This window comes from Camelus ferus, chromosome 2 (genome assembly GCF_009834535.1).
Source record: "Camelus ferus isolate YT-003-E chromosome 2, BCGSAC_Cfer_1.0, whole genome shotgun sequence".
Classification (NCBI taxonomy): domain Eukaryota; kingdom Metazoa; phylum Chordata; class Mammalia; order Artiodactyla; family Camelidae; genus Camelus; species Camelus ferus.
Window position 1 is genome coordinate 72,566,902 of NC_045697.1, and position 18,779 is coordinate 72,585,680.

At 36.0% G+C, this 18,779-nt stretch overlaps 1 protein-coding gene across 6 annotated transcripts in view; it reads right to left on the reverse strand.

The window, feature by feature from the left end:
• CENPE (centromere protein E) overlaps nt 1-18,779 on the reverse strand; it is a 69,193-nt gene that overhangs the window by 808 nt on the left and 49,606 nt on the right. For all 6 annotated transcript variants that reach the window (XM_032461013.1, XM_032460995.1, XM_032461002.1 and 3 more), the window contains 8 exons: nt 16,771-16,968; nt 16,157-16,360; nt 15,403-15,621; nt 13,059-13,244; nt 7,401-7,513; nt 5,894-5,991; nt 4,121-4,304; nt 2,125-2,411 (listed from right to left, as the gene is read on the reverse strand). In XM_032461013.1, coding sequence (XP_032316904.1) covers nt 2,125-2,411; nt 4,121-4,304; nt 5,894-5,991; nt 7,401-7,513; nt 13,059-13,244; nt 15,403-15,621; nt 16,157-16,360; nt 16,771-16,968 — 1,489 coding nt within the window. The remainder of the gene's footprint in view (nt 1-2,124; nt 2,412-4,120; nt 4,305-5,893; nt 5,992-7,400; nt 7,514-13,058; nt 13,245-15,402; nt 15,622-16,156; nt 16,361-16,770; nt 16,969-18,779) is intronic.

Here is an 18,779-nt window from a genome sequence, read left to right on the forward strand (position 1 = left end):
TAGTCATTGAAGTGAAGTGCTGTACACACACACACACACACACACCCATTTTAGAAGAGTCTTTGGAAAAACTGTTAAGGTTTTATAATCACCTTTTGATTTTATCTGACAGTGCCAAAGGCACATGCATAATATGAATTAATCCAACCTCAAATAAAAATGCCTAAGTGTTTTAAACATGGATCTCTCTGATACTATCTTTAAGTGAAATAAATAAGAGTAGGCTGGAGGGAAATCTAAAATCAAAAACTGACGAATTCAGAATTAAAGGTTCCTTTGAGCCTTTAAAAAGCACTTCAACTGCATCTATTTGTTTATAAACAATATCTAAAGTAAGTCTAGCATAACTGGTCTTGGCTATTATCTTAAGCTTTGAGATGATATAAATTTCCTTTTATAATTAAAATTGAAACTGATATTAAATTTTTTTAGACTGATACTCTACTAATTCAAGCTGGGACTATGTCTTTAAATGAATGAAGTGAATAGTTCAAGATTTTTTTCCAAATTGCTCTGCTCCTTACTACCTGTCAGACTGCTGACTTGATTCAATTCTGATGTGTAGTTGATGAGAATGGATTGATGCCTTTGGCGTCACAAAGTAAAGCTCTCACAAGCCCTGGCAACCTGTGCTCAGAGCTTTACATGATCGGCAGCTGCCTCTCTTGGTGTCCAAGTCTGCTGCTTCAGATTTCTAGAAACGCACAGGAGGGTATTTCTCACAGGCAGACATCCTGTCACAGAGGGCTGTGGCCATGCACAACTGGGCATGTGGGAAATGCTACGTGGTGAGAAAGACAGACACATACCATGTGACAGAGCTGCTCCTGCCCCATCCCCCACTTCTGTGCACAGCAGCCCCAGAGCTGGGGGCGATCCTTGACACCACCCCACTCCATCCAGTCAGGCACCTGGCACAGCTGATTCTACCCCGCAATCTCTCCTGTCTGTCCACATCTGTCCATCTATTGCACCTGCCCCAGTTGGTGCTGTAACCCTTGCTCAGGCAACTGCCGAGCTCTTGCTCCTATGATTTGTTGGTTACCTTACAGCTGAGGTAATGCTTTCAAAATTTATAACTCATCACGTTCCCTTGCACTTAAAATCTTTCAAAGGCTTCCTCTATATGCTTTCCAGGTCAAGTTTAAATTCCTTTATACCACCTACAAAGCCCCACGCACCCGGCTCTCCCCTTTCTCTGGACTCACTGACCGCTTCCACAGCAGCCTGTGTGCACTGCGCCTTGGCCATGCCAGACTGCTGTCGGCCCTTCCCTGACTGTGCTTCCTCCCACCCTGGCAGGGGCTGTCACTGCTCCATCTGCCTGAATGCCTTTTCCTCCCCTCTTTGTTAGGCTAACTCCCATTAGCCTCTAAGCCCTCAGTTCCCTTCTTCAGGAACACTTCCGTAATATTCCTAAAACAGAAAACTATTAAGCCTCATAGCCTTTTGCACTCTAGAATTTTTCTTGTTTTCCTGACTACTTGATTACTGTCTACACCTATTAGACTATAAGCTGTAGGAGGGCAGGGACCATATCTGGTTTTGCTTACTGATGTATCCTTAGGGTATAATATGTGACACAGAGCTGAAATAAAAACAAATTCTGTTGATTGAATGAATAAGTAAATGATACAAGTCTATGATCTGGCTTGTGTAAATTGAACATAATCCTATTGGAAATACCAGCCCATTGAATTGATAAGAAAGTCTTTTTCTGGTAAAGTATTTTTGTTTATAGGGTGGTGTCTTTATGTCCTTGGGAGAGTTGATTGTCCATCCTTGGGAAAAGCTGAGGGTCTAAGAGGCAGAATAAAGACTTCACTTGGGGTGGTTTTCTTGTATAAAGAAACAATGTCTTATTTTCACATTTGATTTGCTAAGTAATAACTCACAAAATTTTTACATACCAAAAAAACCCAAAAAACTTCACTTAGGGTAAAAAGTGATTGCACTTCAGACCTGTGCTTTGGAGAAACTTCTCACACAGAGGAAGCAGTGAAGTCTGCGCACTGCAAGCTTGATCCACATCGTCCCTTTCGTCTACACGTGCCCTGTGGGCCACATGATACAGGGTTCCAACTGTTATCCCCCCACTGCCAAGTAACCAGCACATTTACCTACCTGCGCAAAGGCCTAAACTTGAGTTATCAAAATAGCGGACTGGAGGAGGCACCAGCAAAGACTTTGATCGCCTATCAAAAATCCAAGACTTTGGTGATTCCTTTGGCACAGGGTCTTGGGCATTCCGCTCCTTGCACTGAGAAGGCAGGTGGTATCTCTTTTTAGAGGCTGTTCCAGTCACTTTAGGAGACTTTGGAGAATTCTCACTAGTGACTTCTTTGTGAGCCTCTCTTTTAAGGGTTCTTTCCTTCCATGTTTTGACCTCATTGGAAAGATCATGATTATTGCTTAAATGTGGAGGAAAAAAAAAAAAAAAAAAAGGGAGACCATAAGACTGCAATTCCTGCAATGTGTTCACATTTCAAAAAATTGTATAAAAATCGTGGTAAAATATACATAACATATAATTTACCATTCTATCATCGTTATATTTTAACTTCAACCTAATGGCTCCTGTTTGGACATTTCCACAGTTCAGAAAATGAAATGAGGTCACTATAAATTGGGTAATTGTAGTATATCTCCATAATCATAGAGTTTTGAAAAGAAAGCAGACCATGACATTAGGTTTTGGTTTTTTTTTTTTTTTCTTTCTTTCTTTCATTTGTTTGGGGGGAGGTAATTAGGTTTATTTTTTTAATGGAGGCACTGGGGGTTGAACCCAGGACCTTGTGTATGTTAAGCATGTGCTCTACCACTTGAGCTATACCTCCCCCCAGATATTAGGTTTTTAAATGAATTAATTTTACCATAGGGGTTTATCTATTGATAATTTGTGGGCATAATTTGATAAATTAATCTTCTGGATAGATGGATCTAATGTAATGTACTTTTGTTATTTTAAGAGAAATGATTCATGGTGCTTTTCTGGATTTCATAGTCTTGCTTCTTATAGGAAATGCCACCAGCATTTTTCTAGGTTCTCCAGAAAGAAACCAGGGCAGCAATGCTAGTGGCCCTTCTCTCCTTTATTTTCTGTCAGCCACGTCTGTTGATACATATATAATTCACCTTATTTTTATTCCCATTTGCACCATTCTAGTCCATGCCATAATTATCTTTTGCTTTCACAACAACAGATCCCTAAATTGTGGCCTCCTATACTGAGATGCTACCTGATCTCATCAGGCCTTGGCTGAAATTCTGCCAGTGGTGACAATCCTTCCATTACGTTTAAGATACCAAAGGTCCTCAGAATGACCTATAAAGGCCTGTGTAACCTGGACCACTTACCTCTGGCAACTCGTCTTGCACCTCACTCTGTCCTATTTTCTATGCCCTGGCCACACTGCATGTCTTTCAGTTCCACCTACTGGCTACTCTTCCTGACTCAGAGCCTGTGCACATGCTGTTCCCTCAGCCTGGAAGGCTCACCCGCCTCTCCTTTCATCTGGCCTAATTTCTGCTCGTCTTTCACGTCTATTCTTATAGATTGGTCTCCTGACCACCACCCCTCCCCACACCTGCACATGGTCTGATCCCTTTCATAATGTCCTTTTTGTTGCTCTTTGCTTACAGCACTCATCACAAAGAATTAGTTATTTGTGCAATTATTTGTTTAATGCCTATTTTTCTTCTTTTGTATCATTGACAAAGATTAGCACAAGATTCTAATCTTTGGTAGAAGCCAAATAATTAAATTTGTTAGAACTGTTTATAAAGTAAAACTAAGTATGGGGTTCTTCCTTGAATAAAGGCCTCACTGACCTGGGCACTCGAACTTGTGGTATATTTAAGCTGCCCCTCAAAGATCCTTTTTTTAACTTCCTGGCTCTTGGCTTAGTTAAAAACAAGTCAGTTGATAGATAGCAAACATCTGGATTGACGCTTTTAAAAAATCACCTTTTAAAAAAGACATAGTACCTGAACTTTAAAAATTACTTTTTCCATATGTATGAAGGGTTGCCAACTGCAAAAACATTTATGTGTCTATATCATCCTCCTCCAAATGTAACAGTCGTAAGTACAATTTCTGTATCGCGTAAGCAGATCTTACCTTAATAGTTCATTCTTTTGCTTTATTAGCTGTTCATTTTGCTGCTTTAACTTAGAAACTTCCTTTTCTAGCCGTATATATTCACTTTTCAGAATAAGAGCTTTTGTGCTTTGTACAATGCCGCTGCCACCCCCACAGGTTAAGGGTTTATTTGAAGGCTGAGAATCAGTATGTTCTGATACTACTATGGGAGGCAAAAACACAGATAGGTGATAATTTTAATATTTCCAAAGTTTAAAATCAAGAAAACATTACAAAGGCAATGAGTCACTATAAAACCCCAAATATCTCGACCACCATCTCCCTGAAAGTCATCCTTGACTTCCTCCTTCTCTCACATGCCTATTTGATCATTAATTCTAGATGGCACTAGAATCCTCCTGCCTCTCTCCACCTACCAGCCCACTACTGTGACTCTACAAGGACCGTTCGCCAGGACCGCAGCAGTGAGAGCCCTCCTCAGACAGAGCTGTCCTTCACTGATCTTCCCCATCGGTGAGCTCACCTGGAGGGCTTCTTCCTACAGTGTGTGGGGTGCCCGCCGTCACTCAGTGCACTGCAGGAACTCAACACATGCTTGTTCACTAAATAAACCTTGGCATGTATTACAGTATATATTATTAAGTACTCTGCTCTATGTGTATAAAAGTAATGTAAGGAACTGTTTTGTAACTTTTAGGTAAATTGCATAAAAATGTGAGTTTCTTATAAAGCAGAATAAGTTACTGACAATTTATAAAAAGAGGGTAATGTGTGTGTGGGTAAGATAGTCAATGACCATTTCCTTTTGAATTATGTTGAATTCAGGGACAACATGTACCTAAAAATCATTTACAAATTAAGACTAAAGTCTCCTGGCTCTTCTGTAACAACCAGGAGCTCTCAGCCCTCTTTTTATCCCGTGGAGGTTTCCAGGTAGGAACTGTGATCATCCTTAATACTATCTCTGTTTTTTTTTTTTAAGTGGACAACAATACACACAAATATCACCTTATGTTTGCTTGACCTTTAGAATTTTCACTGTGCTCACACACATAACTCTTAGTTTGATCCTTAAAACAATTATATACGTGAGCTAGATCAGTGCTGCCCCCAGGATTTCACACAGCCATCAAGTGAGGGCAATCAGAGACCTGTCCCTGGCTGCTAGTTCAATGATTGCCCTACTACACAAAGCTGCCCCAAGCGCTGGTCAGCAATTTCTCTTCTCAAATGTAACACAAGAGATAGAAATATGGAAAAAGGTATAGTTTGAGGGATGGATATGCAGAAATTTGATCCTTAGACTAGAAGATTGTACCTAAGATAAATTTCCAAGAGTTTGCAAGTATGCATCAACTTTGTATTTTCAGTATTAAGAACAAGTAGGATATTACTTATTTTTACTGTGAACTGATAATATTTTTACTGTGTATATGGTTACAGTCTATTAGGACATGTGCTTGTAGTTTTACTGGGAAGTGTATTTCTACCCTGAGATTTAAGCCATTCTGTTACAGTACTGACGGTATCATCACTGTATGTAAGATCTGCTAATGCAAAAGTAAATTCATATTTTCTAAGAATCTATAATGGGTGAACAGTTAAGATTAAACTAAGGACATGTCACAGGATAAGTATGAGCCCAATGAATTCATTTGAAAAATAGTTTTTTCTAAATTAGTGATTAACTTAGATTTATTCTTGACTGTCACATCTGTAATAGTAGCCTTCAAAATGTACAGGTGTATTGAAGTGAAAGGGAAGGACTGGGAAACAGCATTTTCTACTCACTTGAGGTATCCTGGGCCTGTTGATTTCTTCTCAGGTTTTCTCTCAATAGCCTTATAACTTCTTTTTGATATTCTACAGTGGCTTTTGTAGAAGCAATTCTATTAAGAACAACAACAGAAATACGTAAAAGCCCAGGAACTAATTTTTAATGAAGGAATAAACACAGCTGCTGTCAAGAACTTTCTAGTAAGATATATCACATCAACGTCATACCCACGGGTATCCACAGGTGGCAGCAGAAAAGCCCTGATGCCCTCCTGGTATCATGCACCTAACAGCTACAACACCATCAAATTGGAAGTATTCTGTTTGGTTGCTGGGGCAACTTTTTGACGTTGAGAAACGAATCCTTTCAAAATTTCTGGAAGCCCAATAGCTATTAATGGGACATTGAGCAAAATTATATTTGGGGGCACCGTAAAACAAATACTTGGTCTGCTACCATGAGGTCCTAGAAACACCTTGAAGGTACAATTACCAGAGCATGAAAGCAAAAAGCAGCTTCCTTTCTACATTGTCAGGAAAGCAAACCCTAGCTGCAGCTCTGGTCTAAGGTGATACAGTCAAAGGTCAAATGCTGCTCATTGTTCCCTGGTAGAAAGAGATATTTTATGAATTGTTTGCTTAAGCATTAATCAGCAGTGATAAATTAAGAGACACTCTGCCTTTCTTAGAGACTAACAGTATCTGCTGATTCTTTTCTATAAGTAAAATTACTTTTTATAATGAAGATCTTATCACCGGAAGACTGGTTAGAATGAATGAAGATTCAGAGTGCTACATTTTAGGCAAAATTAGATATCATCAATAAATATTTATTAAAGATTTATAGGAGGAATAAAAAGCGTTAGGAGCCAGAAGGCATCTTAAGAAATCCCCTAATACAAATCTATCCTTTTTCGTTTATGAATGTGAGGCCCAGAGAGATCAAAGAGCTTGTGTAAGGTGAAATACTAATTAGTGGCAACATTATATTTCTAATTTAGTTTCCCTGACTTTCTGCCTAATGTTCTTTCCATTATGCTATACCACAAAGAATTTTAGGCATGCTATTATGTATAGTAAATAAATCAATAAAAGAGGATCTGCTCTTGGGCACTAGGGATTATAATTTAAAAGGAAATACAACTTTTACACAAAACCACAACAGGAAGAACAAATAAAATTAAGAGAACCAACAGAAACCTTAGTCGAACTGCTAACAAAACACACACACGTTCTTAACACTCACTTTCAAGCATAAAAAGGCCATTTTAAAGTTATTTATATATGCTTGAGCGAGAAGCTTCCAAAGACATAGTGTTAGTAATTAATCAGAATCATGCTTATTTTAAAACTTCTGCATATGTAATGGAAATTTAATAAATTTATGTGAATGTCTGTATTTATTTTTTAAAAAGCAATATTTTCATATATTTTAAAAAGTTAACTAATGCAAAGAAATTTATATTGTTTCTAAAGGAAATTTAAGCTATTAAAGTCATGTTCAGTTAAGGCAAAGACGTACTCCTTTTCAAACTCCTTGGCAGTTTTCATCTTCTCTAGGTCTGTTTTCACCAGCTTTGTTTTGAGATCTTCAATTTCTTCTTTATAGGGCTTAGCTCCTAAAGCAACTTTGTCCTAATTTTTTAAAGAAGAGAAAAATAAAATAATTTTAAAGCAATTTCAAAGAGCTTTTAACTGCCCTGAGATCTAGTAGAATATTTTAAAACAGCAATCTCCAAATATATGAAAAGCACAAATTTTAACCCTAAAATGAATAGATATTTTGATGTGAAATATATCTGAAGCTATTAGAAGCTAATATGTACTTAGAGAACATATGATTTTTCTCATAAAGAACATACGATTCTTAAAACAAATTTTGTTCCCAATTTAAAACCAATCTACCTGAACACATGAAACAAAGGTTGAAAATAATGAAATGGGTAGACAAAGGTCAATCCAAAAAATAAAAACATGTCAGAACAGCAATATAAATATCAACGTAGAACTGAATTTAAGGCACAAAGTATTATGTAGCAGTGTTGAGGGTATTTTGTGGTCAAAGATACAACCCAGTGATATAAATATATCTACTTTCCACTCAGAGAAAAGATATCCACATCCACATACATATATAAATCTTTTTTTAGTGAATAGATTTCATTTTTAGAGTAATCTCAGGCTTACAGAAAAACTGAGCAGAGTGTACACAGAGTTCCCAAATACTGTTACGTCCCCCAACTCCAACATTCCCTGTTACTGAAATCTTATATTAGTGTGGTATATTTGTTACAAATGATAAGCCAATGTTGATATATTATTAACTAAAGTTCATAGTTTAATAATAGGGCTTATTATTTGTATTATATATGTTAACTATGGGTTATTATTTGTGTTACATAGTTAGGGCTTATTATTTGTATTATATAGTTAACTGTGGAGTTTGACTAGTGTATAATGACATGTATCACTACTGCATCACACAGAATAGTTTCACTGCCTTAAAAATTCCCTGTGCTCCACCTACCTATCCTTCCCTCCCTCCCCTTGAACTGTTGGCTATTATCGATCTTTTTATTGTTACCTTAATTTTGCCTTTTCCAGAATGTCATATGGTTGGAAGCATACATTATATAGCCTTTTCAGATTGGCTTCTTTTAATTAACAATATGCCTTTAAGATTTCCTCCAGATCTTTTTGTGGCTTGATAGCTCTTTTCTTATTGCTGAATAAAGTGTTCTTTTTATTGCTCCACCACAGCCACACAATGGAATATTACCAGATACTGAATACAAAAATAAACCCATCTAAATAGGGACCCTATTTCTCTAGGCTTTCCCACACCAATCCTCATAAAAACATCTGCACACATACAAGGACCAGCAAAGACTAAGAAGATGCAAAGCTTCTAAAAATGGCAGATGCTTAAGGAGGTTGATGAACCCACTGTTTGCTCAGTCACAGCACCAGTTCAATACCTAGGCCTTCTGGACCAGGCACTCATATCAGGGACTCCTTGAGCATGTGACTGGCTCAAGTGGTGTCAGTTTTGCAAGAAATTGCCAGACTGTCTTCCAAAGTAGCTGTACTGTTTGCATTCCCACCATGATAAATGAGCATTCCTGCTGCTCCACAACCTCACCAGCATTAAGTGTTGTCAGTGTTTTGAATTTTGGCCATTATGGTATTTTGAGATACCATAGGTGTGTAGTGCTATTCTCGTGGTTTTGATTTTCAATTCTCTAATGACATGATGTTGAGTATCTTTTCATATGCTTATTTGTTGTATGTTTACCTTCTTTGGTAAGGTATCTATTCAGATTCATTATCTATTTTTTGATCAGGTTGTTTGTTTTCTTATTTTATTGAGTTTTAAGAATTCTTTGTATATTTTGGATAACAGTTCTTTATCAGATATGTTTTGCAAAAAATTTTCTACCAGTCTGTTGCTTATCTTTCACAGAGTGAATGTTTTTAATTTAAATGAAGTCCAACTTATCAATTTTTTTCTTTCATGGATTTTTTCCCTTTTTCTCTCTCGGTGTCGTGTCTAAAAAAGTCACCATTAAACCCAAGGTCAGCTAGCTTTTCTCCTATGTAATCTTCTAAGAGTTTCCTAGTTTTGTGTTTTACATTTATGATCAGTTGAATTAATTTTTTGAAAGCTGTAAGGTCTGTGTCAAACCTTGTTTTTTTGCTCGTGGATGTAAAACTGGTCCAGCATTTTCAGTTGGTAAGATTTTCCTTTACTGTTGAACCATTGAATTACCGTTGCTCTTTTGTCAAAGATCAGTTGACTATATTTGTGTGGTTCTATTTCTGAGCTCTCTATTCTATTCCATTGACCTATTTGTCTATTTACTGTTTTAAAAGTTCAAAGAACTCTAAAAACAATTATCCATTTATGATAACAAAAATAAAATTTTAATGTATTCTAAACATGCAGAAATTATAGTAGCTTTTTACCACAATAAATTAGTCATATATAACATTGTTTAAAGTAATTTTTATGTAAAAAAATAAAACAAAATTGGAAATACTGTCTCAGAAAGACAGTAAGAACTCCATATTTCAAACATATGGCATGTGACCAAAGCTGTACTCAAAAAATACCAATAACCTTAATTTCTCTAATATACAGAAAACAAAAGTTCTTATTAACATCACCTATTTATTACCTGTATTTTAGATGAATTCTATTAAGAAACTTTCCTTGCTCTACCAGACAAAGAATTCTTTTGAAAGTTTAAACTGAATTACATTAAATTTAGAAACTAATTTGGGATGTACAGTATTTAGGTTCCAAAATAGGAAATGGCATGTTTCTTATTTTAAACCACGTGTTCTCCTATATTTCTTTTCAAAGTTTTGCTGTGCCTTTCATATATGTTGCTCTCATCTTTTGTTTAGTCTTTCAAGCATTTTATTTTAGATTCTGTGGCCATAAATTATAAGATTTCTTTCCTTTCGTGTAGGATGTCCATAAAGTTCTAGTGTAGTTTAAAGTTTTAACAAATTCACTGCTACTTGATATAAACAATTTGTAAAGATACAACAGAGGAAAAGTATAAAGATTTAAACAAAACTGTTACTGATTCATTTGTTCAAATTACTTTGTTCTATGTTCAATTAATAAATGCTACATTATATTGGACAGGTGTTTTCAAATAGTGGTAAATAGGTTAAAAGTATCTTTGCATTTTTATTATGCTGTCTTGAGTTAAATATAGTCTATTGCATTTTATAGAATATTTATATAATATACAGAAACACATTTAAAAAATCCAAACTGTATAAAGATTTTATGGATACCTTGTATTTTGCTCTCTTTCCCCATGGGTGCTGTCCAATGCCAGACCCCAGTACATTATCTAAATGGTTACTTGTGCTGTGCAGGAAGATGCTCCTATCTCCACAATACAGGTATCAATCTATACTGAATGAGAAGATGTTTGTCACTCACTCCCTCTTACCTGAAGCACTTTCTTCACATATGTGAGGACGCTGGAACCACTGTCTCTTACCCCCCTGACATCCCACTCCCCTTTCTCTTTTCCTCACGCCTGCTCCATCTCAGTATCTTTCGGTTACTCCACATCTCTTCTCCATCATGCTCATGACCTTGTCGAGTCTCATGACCCTTATATGCTGATAAATCCCGAAACTTATATATCTCAAGTCTAGACCTCTCTCTCTTAGACTCATATATCCAACTGCCTAAGTCATATCTCAACTTGGGTGCCCCCAGTGGGTATTTCAAATTCAATGTGTTCAAAATGGAACTGTGAATCTGCTCCCATGGTTTCAAACTTCCTTTCTGGCTGTCTTTTCTGTCTCCATAAATGGCAAGTCCATTCTTCCAGTCTCACAGGCCAAAAACTAGGGAAATCATCTCTGACTCCAAGAAATATGAGAGGAAAAGATATGTGCCATTTCCAGGCAGGAGCCCGTAAGAATAGAGATTTTAAGGTAATTTTTAGCTTCTCCATCTTGCCCCTTTCCTGTGAGCCTGAGCATAGACAGCTTACAGCTTGGCTTTAACCTCGCAGATGAAAACAGCACCCAATCAGGTGGTGGAGAAACAAGACAGGAGAAATGTGGGCTCTGAATGGTCACGTGGAATGGAGTCACCTGCCAACCTGGAATTCACGCTTTTATGTGAGACAGAGAAGCATCTATCTTGTTTGAGCCATTGCATTTTTGGTCCCCTTTGTTACAGCAGCTGGCGTGCCACTCTAACAAACACATCATCCTGGATTCTATCTTCAAAGGGCAGTTAAAAAAAATTAAGTCAGACCATAATATCCTTTAGCCAAAATCCCCTGATGACTTCCCATTTCACTCAGAATAGGAACCAAAGTAGCCTGCAAGATCCCTTACAATTTGATGCTCTGTTATGTCTCACCTGTTTCCCACCTCTATCCCCTTGCTCACTCTGCTCCAGAGACAATGGCTTTCTGTGGTTTCTTAAATATCTAGACTGTTTCTGTGCTGGGGCCTTGGCATTCACTATTTTCTTTGCTTAGAAGGCCCTCCTCTACCACATCGCTCACCCCATCACTTCACATCACCTTAAAGGTGTGGCTCTCCCCAACTCCCCTTATAAAACCACATCTCTTTCCCTCACACCCCTACTTTCACCCACTATCCATGTACCCTCATCTGGCTTAATGTTTTTCCATTGCACTTTTCAGTATTTGACACACACAGATACTGCTTTATTTTCTGTCTTCCTGAAATAGAATGTAAGCTCCTTGAAGGAAGGGGGAAGTTTATTTTTTTCCCCATTGCTGTACACATGGCATTGAGAACAATGACCAACACACACACAGCAACAAATGCCCAACAAATATTTGTTGAATGAATAAAAATATGGTCATTTAATTATTTGAAATATTAAAAAAGTACTCTAAAAGTTCTAAAGCTTCACAGTCGATTTTCTTGGTTTTTAGTTATGCCAACAATTGTCGAAAAACAAAACAGATCTTCTTCTTGCCTTGCTGTTTCATGTCTCATTGAATAAACCCGAATTTTTAGAACAATGTAAAATAATGGAAAAAACAGATATCCTTGATTTGTTTCTAATTTTAACTGGAATGAAGAGACACTGGAGCAAGAATAGCAACAAATGCCTATCAGGGTTGGATGCAAATAGCAGAAGTGTGAGAAGTGGCTGGGCTGAAACAAAAGGGAGTTGGAAGGATGTGATGAATGAGAGTGTGACATGTGTAATGGCATTTAAGGTCAAACACATTTATACTACTGTTCTTTATAAAGAAAATAGGACAGAATCAGCCAAAGGCTAGCAGGTGGGACTCAATAACAGAGGATTAAGCAGAAGAAAAGAGAATTTTAAGATGTAAGAATGTTAAATATTTGGATAGAAAGCTTTTTTAATGAGAAATAAAAAATATACATTTTAAACTATAAAGAATAATATTTATATGTTAATTAAAAATACTTTTTCTAGGAAGATAAAAATCATTATTTTGAATAAAAATATACTCCTGCACTTCAGTTCTAAGTTGTCACTTGCTTTTTTTAAAGCTTGAGTACTGAACTTCAGGTATTCGTAGATAACAGGAAGTTGAAGTAAATGATGAGTCCCAAATTATCTGCCAACTACAACAGTAAGGGAAAAAAAAACACATTTATTTATAAAATGAGTTTGTTAAATTACCTGAAGTACTTGGATCACTTCTTTTGTTTCTTCAAGGCATTTATTTGATTCATTAAGTTGTGCTTGAAGTTTTGCTATTATGTCATTAGTCATCTCAAGTTCTTTCTGCATCTTTGTAATCTTGCTTTCCTTATGTACAGCACTTTCTTTAGCTTCACGGAGTGAAGTTTCCAGCTCTTGAATTTTCTATTAGAAAAAGCACGCATGTATAAGATCTGCCATGTAGACAGAGTCATAGTTTATAAGTTTAAGACAAAGATAATCATATATAGGTATTAATTTTCACAGACTGCATTAACAAAGGATAGAAAAGAGAAGCCAAGTGTCACTCAATTTACACATGTATTACTTTTTTCATTTAGAAGCTGATGGTTCTTGGATTAAAAAATGCCCAAATTTTACATTTTAAGGTTTAGTGTTTATTTTATTTACTAGTCAGCATGGTGCGAGGCATATTAAATAGGCACTCACGTTTTAAATTAATACTACTTAAAGTACATTTGATGGGGGAAGCTATAGCTCAGTGATAGAGCGGGTGCTTAGCATGCACAAGGTACTGGGTTCAATACCCAGTACCTCCGTTAAAATAAATAATAATAAATAAATAAACCTAATTACCTCCCCCACAAAAGACTAAAAAAAAAAGTACATTTGATAATTAGCTCTTTAAGGTAACACATGTAGCATATTTTTTCCTTTATTTTTATTACCTAGTGTTCAACTTCAGTATGTGGAAAATTGAACAGTATTTGATGAAGAGTCAGTTTCCCCACCTCAGAACCCCAGCTGACCCTGAAGCAATGATTATTAAACTCTTGCAGGGGTATTCTTCTAGAAGTTTTCTATGTGTATCTAAGCATAAGTGAGTATTCAGTTCATAAATATGCTGATCATACACCCAGTAGGAACATACTAAATATATAGTTCTGCTTAAAAAAAAAAAGACAATATATTGTCCAGATCTTTCCATTATCAATACACATAGATCTCTCACATTTTTGTTTTAATGGATACATACATCTAATTTCAAGGAAATTGACTACTAATGAACATTAAAGTTATTTCCAGTTTTTTCCAAGTACAAAAATACCTGAATTTAAATACCTAACTTTGTTCATATTTATAAGATTATTCACATACACACATATGCAGGTTTTACTGGAAAATGTGTTTCTTTTTGGCCTACTCAGAACTTACTTTTGTTTAATGAGTGAGGCAGAAATCCAGACATTTTTTTCCAGTTAGCTAGCTTGCTGTTCTGAATCAAACATTAAGTAAATCATCTTTTCCCCACTGAGTTTACCATTATCATACACTAAACCCTCAGACTTATTTGGGTTTACTGCTGAGCAGGTTTTATTCCCATGCTCTGTTTGTCTATTTCTGCATCATTACCAAACTACTCTCCTTATCTATTCCTGCATCATTACCACACTACCGTAATTTAGCATAATTATCAAACTAATAGCATATTATTTGTTTATATGATAGGTCACTTTCTGGGTCACCTCTGTTTCTTTATCTTATTGCTGTGGTAGATGGGTTTCAAATGTCCACAATTTTACCTCTGCCAGCTGACTGATGTCTGCAGTGATCAGCAAATCAATAAACTATACACTAGTGACCTTCTAGTTTCCACTGGTAATTATTAAATTAATGGTTGATGTTTTATTATAAGTGTTTATTTTGGTAAAAATGAGAAATTATAATTTACTCTTGGGTTCCCCACTAAGTCATTTTGTGTGCTAACAAAATTAAATAGCATTATTGCTTTACAGATTCCCAAGTAAGGGTAGTTGATAAAGTAACTGGATCATTCAAATAACATACTGATTTTTGGATACAGGTTAATCTGCTTAAGAAATCTGTTGTATTTTTAGCCTCTTCTATTTTTAATTCAATTAAAATATTAACCAATATTAAAAACACTGATGACAGTTAGAGAAAAGCTAAATTGCTCTTTTCCCCTAAGCTAGATCTGTACATAGACACAGATTATCGTTTAATAGAAAGTAACATGATTTAGGAAACATACTGTATGGTAATAATACCTTAAGTGATGTAGGTACCTACTAATCAAATTAAGCTATGAGCTACTTCTGTTTCATAATCTAAAGGGGAGGTCTTAGATCATGTCTAGCTTTATAATTAGTTGAATGATGGTCACAATATTTAAAAAACAAGCCCATTACACATACACAAAGATGGTCGCATGTTCCTTAACACATTCAATACTACAATTTTTCTCTGAAATGTTATATATAAATGTTATATAAGATGTTAAGTGCATTTAACTCTGTGGTGAAGCTGCAAATTGGAAAACATCTTATAAGAAAGTACAAACCTCTGTGGCTTGCTGTGTAGCTCTTGATGTAACATGAAGATTCTTATCATCTTGTGTAGTAGGATTAACAAGGGCACCAGAAGTCAGGGAGATCCTCAAAGTTTGGAAGTCTTTAAACAGTTTTTCATTATTCTCTTTCATTGATTTTAGATCATGTTCCCATTCTTTGCCTATGGTAGCATTTCTTTCTTCAAACTCTGTTGACTCATTCATTATGGCCTATTGGATAGTAAAAACACCATTATAGGTGTAAAATGAATTACATATTAAAGAAAAATACTCTGAAAATACTAGAATTCTAGGACAAGGCATATGCTGAAATTCATTATTCAGAACATTTTAAAACAGCTTGTCTAGGGATTTCCCACAGTTGCTGCCTATAACCGTGAAATAGGCTCACGTCTCACCTTGTCTGATGCTACTTGGGGAAAAGGATGTCCCTACAGAAGCAGTGAGAAGTGAGAAAGGAAAGAGGAGAATGGCAAAAAGATTCCAGATTCCACAAGAGGAAACTGATTGTTACACACCAAGATTTTGTTATCTTCTCTACAAGTATAAATAAGTATTTAATTTTCCTAATACATTAGATAGAGGTAGGAGATGTTTTACAGAGTCAGTTTTTTCACAGAGCATATACAAATTAAAAAAAAATACTTAAAAGTAAGTTGCTCTAAGTTCTTTTATGAATGAGGTAGAAAAAATAAAGCAGACAACAACAAAAAGAAAGAGGTAGCACTAGAAAATTATTACTTACAATTATTTTGTTATTATAGAAGTTATTTACTTGACAAATCCTATCGTTTTCTTTCTGAATGCCGTTTTTAAGCTTTTCTACATCAAAATGAGTATTCAACCATTCTTCCAAAAACTGGGTCATTTCTTTCCTATTACTTAGTACTTGCTGAAATTCAGTCTTTATGCTATGGAAATCACTTTCCGAAAAATCCTTGAGAATTTCCTGTGAAAAATAAGCATTGAATTGCCTGAACATTGGAAAAGTCTTTATCTATAATAGCATACTAATATCATAAAAAGGGGAAAACACCTTACTGATCTCGCATTCTTAATATTTTGAAGAAAATATATTCTGACTCCTAGTCACAGATGTAGGAAGTTTTAGAAAGCATTAGCAAACTTATTCTGGGGTTCCATGAATTTTCACCTGCTGATATTACATCTATTTTCTGTATCTTTGGGTTCTGAAAAGAGGCTAGACTATTACCTGGCACTCTTTACATCTGGCCAGCTGTCATTCTGCAACCAATTTTTAACTTTGATAAATGAAAATGACTCTAAACATGAAATGTACCTTTTCTACTTGATAAAAAGGCTTGAAATCTAATTAAACACATTATAAGCAAACTATACCTCAATATGTAGATCCATATTCTGGCTCAATTTGAGGTCTCTTAATTCTCTGGGCGGTACATCATAATCTTGTTGAAGGTTCTGTATTTTCATTAGCAGTTCATTTTGCTTTTCTACTTCATCAATAAAAGCCATTTCAAATTTATTGATGGATTCATGTTGTTCTTCCTTTATCTTTGTAACATGGCTTAACACGTACTTGTAGAAAAACATTAAACAAATTGGGAAATGAAAACTTTTATCACATTTAGATGAAATTTCAAACCTCTGAGACTATGAGGTAGGATGGCATTTCTTAATTATCTATATCCTCTGGTAAGTGAGAAAGAAGGAAAGAGCCTTTATTCCCAATTTTTTCCTCTTATTCTCTTGGGAGAATAACTTCCAGGCCTTCCATATTTCTGACTTCCCCCTGGATATACCTCATGGATGTCCTACAATTAACTCAAATTCAATAGCTTTAAAATGTGCATGATTCCTTTCCCTTTTTCTATTGCCCCATTTTTGGTTAATTACATCATCAACTACCTAGGTTTCCCACCTGACATTCATTTTCAACATCTTCTGCCCACCTTGATTGGGTAACCAAAATGAGTGTGACATGCCTCAAGATTCTCTTCTCAAGCATATTTAGATGTTTGGCTTTAAAGTGACAATAAATTGAATGCCCTATGTTTCATGGATCTCCTCAATAAGCTGTGGATATCTGATTGCCAAGATTTACAGATGTCAGGGCCTGAGGGACAATTTACCCAGGCAGGGCAGATACTCCACCTCTTTAACTTTCACCATTCCTTAACATCTCATAATTTGGCCTCTTCACTAACCACTCAACTAAAACTACTCTGACAAAAGTCATCAGTGTGTTCTATTATCAACAAATTGAGATCTCTCCAATCCACATTCTGTCTGTCTGAAGCTTCGGCCACTCATGACCACTCATCTTTGACATACTCTCCTCTAGTGAGTTGAGCGATAGCACTTTTACTTGGTTCTCTCCTGTCTGTTTGACTTTTCCAAACCTGAATCCACACGTTGCTCTCTTTTCTGTAACTGCTTCTTGAATAATTATCTTTTCTGGAGTTCTTATCTTATCCTCCAACTCTTATTCCTCTATTATGCTTTCTGGCTGACTTACTCAAGCTGTGCAATCTATCACCTATATGAATCCCAAATCTTTATCTTTAGCTCTGACTTTTTTCCTGACAAACCTCAGACTTTTAACTAAATGCCTACTTGGTCTTTCTTCTTGGATGTTCTGTCATAGGTATTTTTACCTCACAACATTTCAAACTAAACACCTGATCTCTCCTTCCTCTTTATCTCAGTTAATGGTAACACTATTCACAAACCTGGCTAAGCCCAAATCCTGGGGCTCAATCTAAACTTCTCTCCTTTACCTTCACTACCAATCACATGGACTCCTTTTATAATATTGTAATCTCCATCCCTATGGATCTTTCCCTAGTAGCATAGTCACCCACAATATATCATCGGGACCACTGTAACTGCCTCTTGTCTCTTCTCTCGGCCACTAGCCTTAACCTCCACAAACTCATTTGTTCTTTGTAGGGAATTATCTAAAATGATAATCTGAACATATTATTGCCACTACCTTAAAATAACTGTCCAATGGCTCTGCCTCATCTACAAAATGAACTCCAAGCTTTATTGCCTGAGTCCATCTTCCACTACAGTCCTATCTTCTCTAACTTTTTATCTGGTTACATCATATAATCTGCACATACTTCTTTTGCTACACTCATTACTTGTTTACTTGTCTGCCTCACTTACTATGAGATCCTTGAGATGTTATTCATACCTGTCTCCTAAACATCTGGACAGTGTCTAAGCCCACAGGTAAAAGCTCAGGTTTTGTTGAATAAACAGGTCCTAGGTGCATTGAGGATATTGCACATACTGTTCTTAGACCCACACAATCTTTAATTTAGTAATAAATACACTGAATAGCAAAAATTTGCCAACACCCAAAGCAGGACTTAAACACA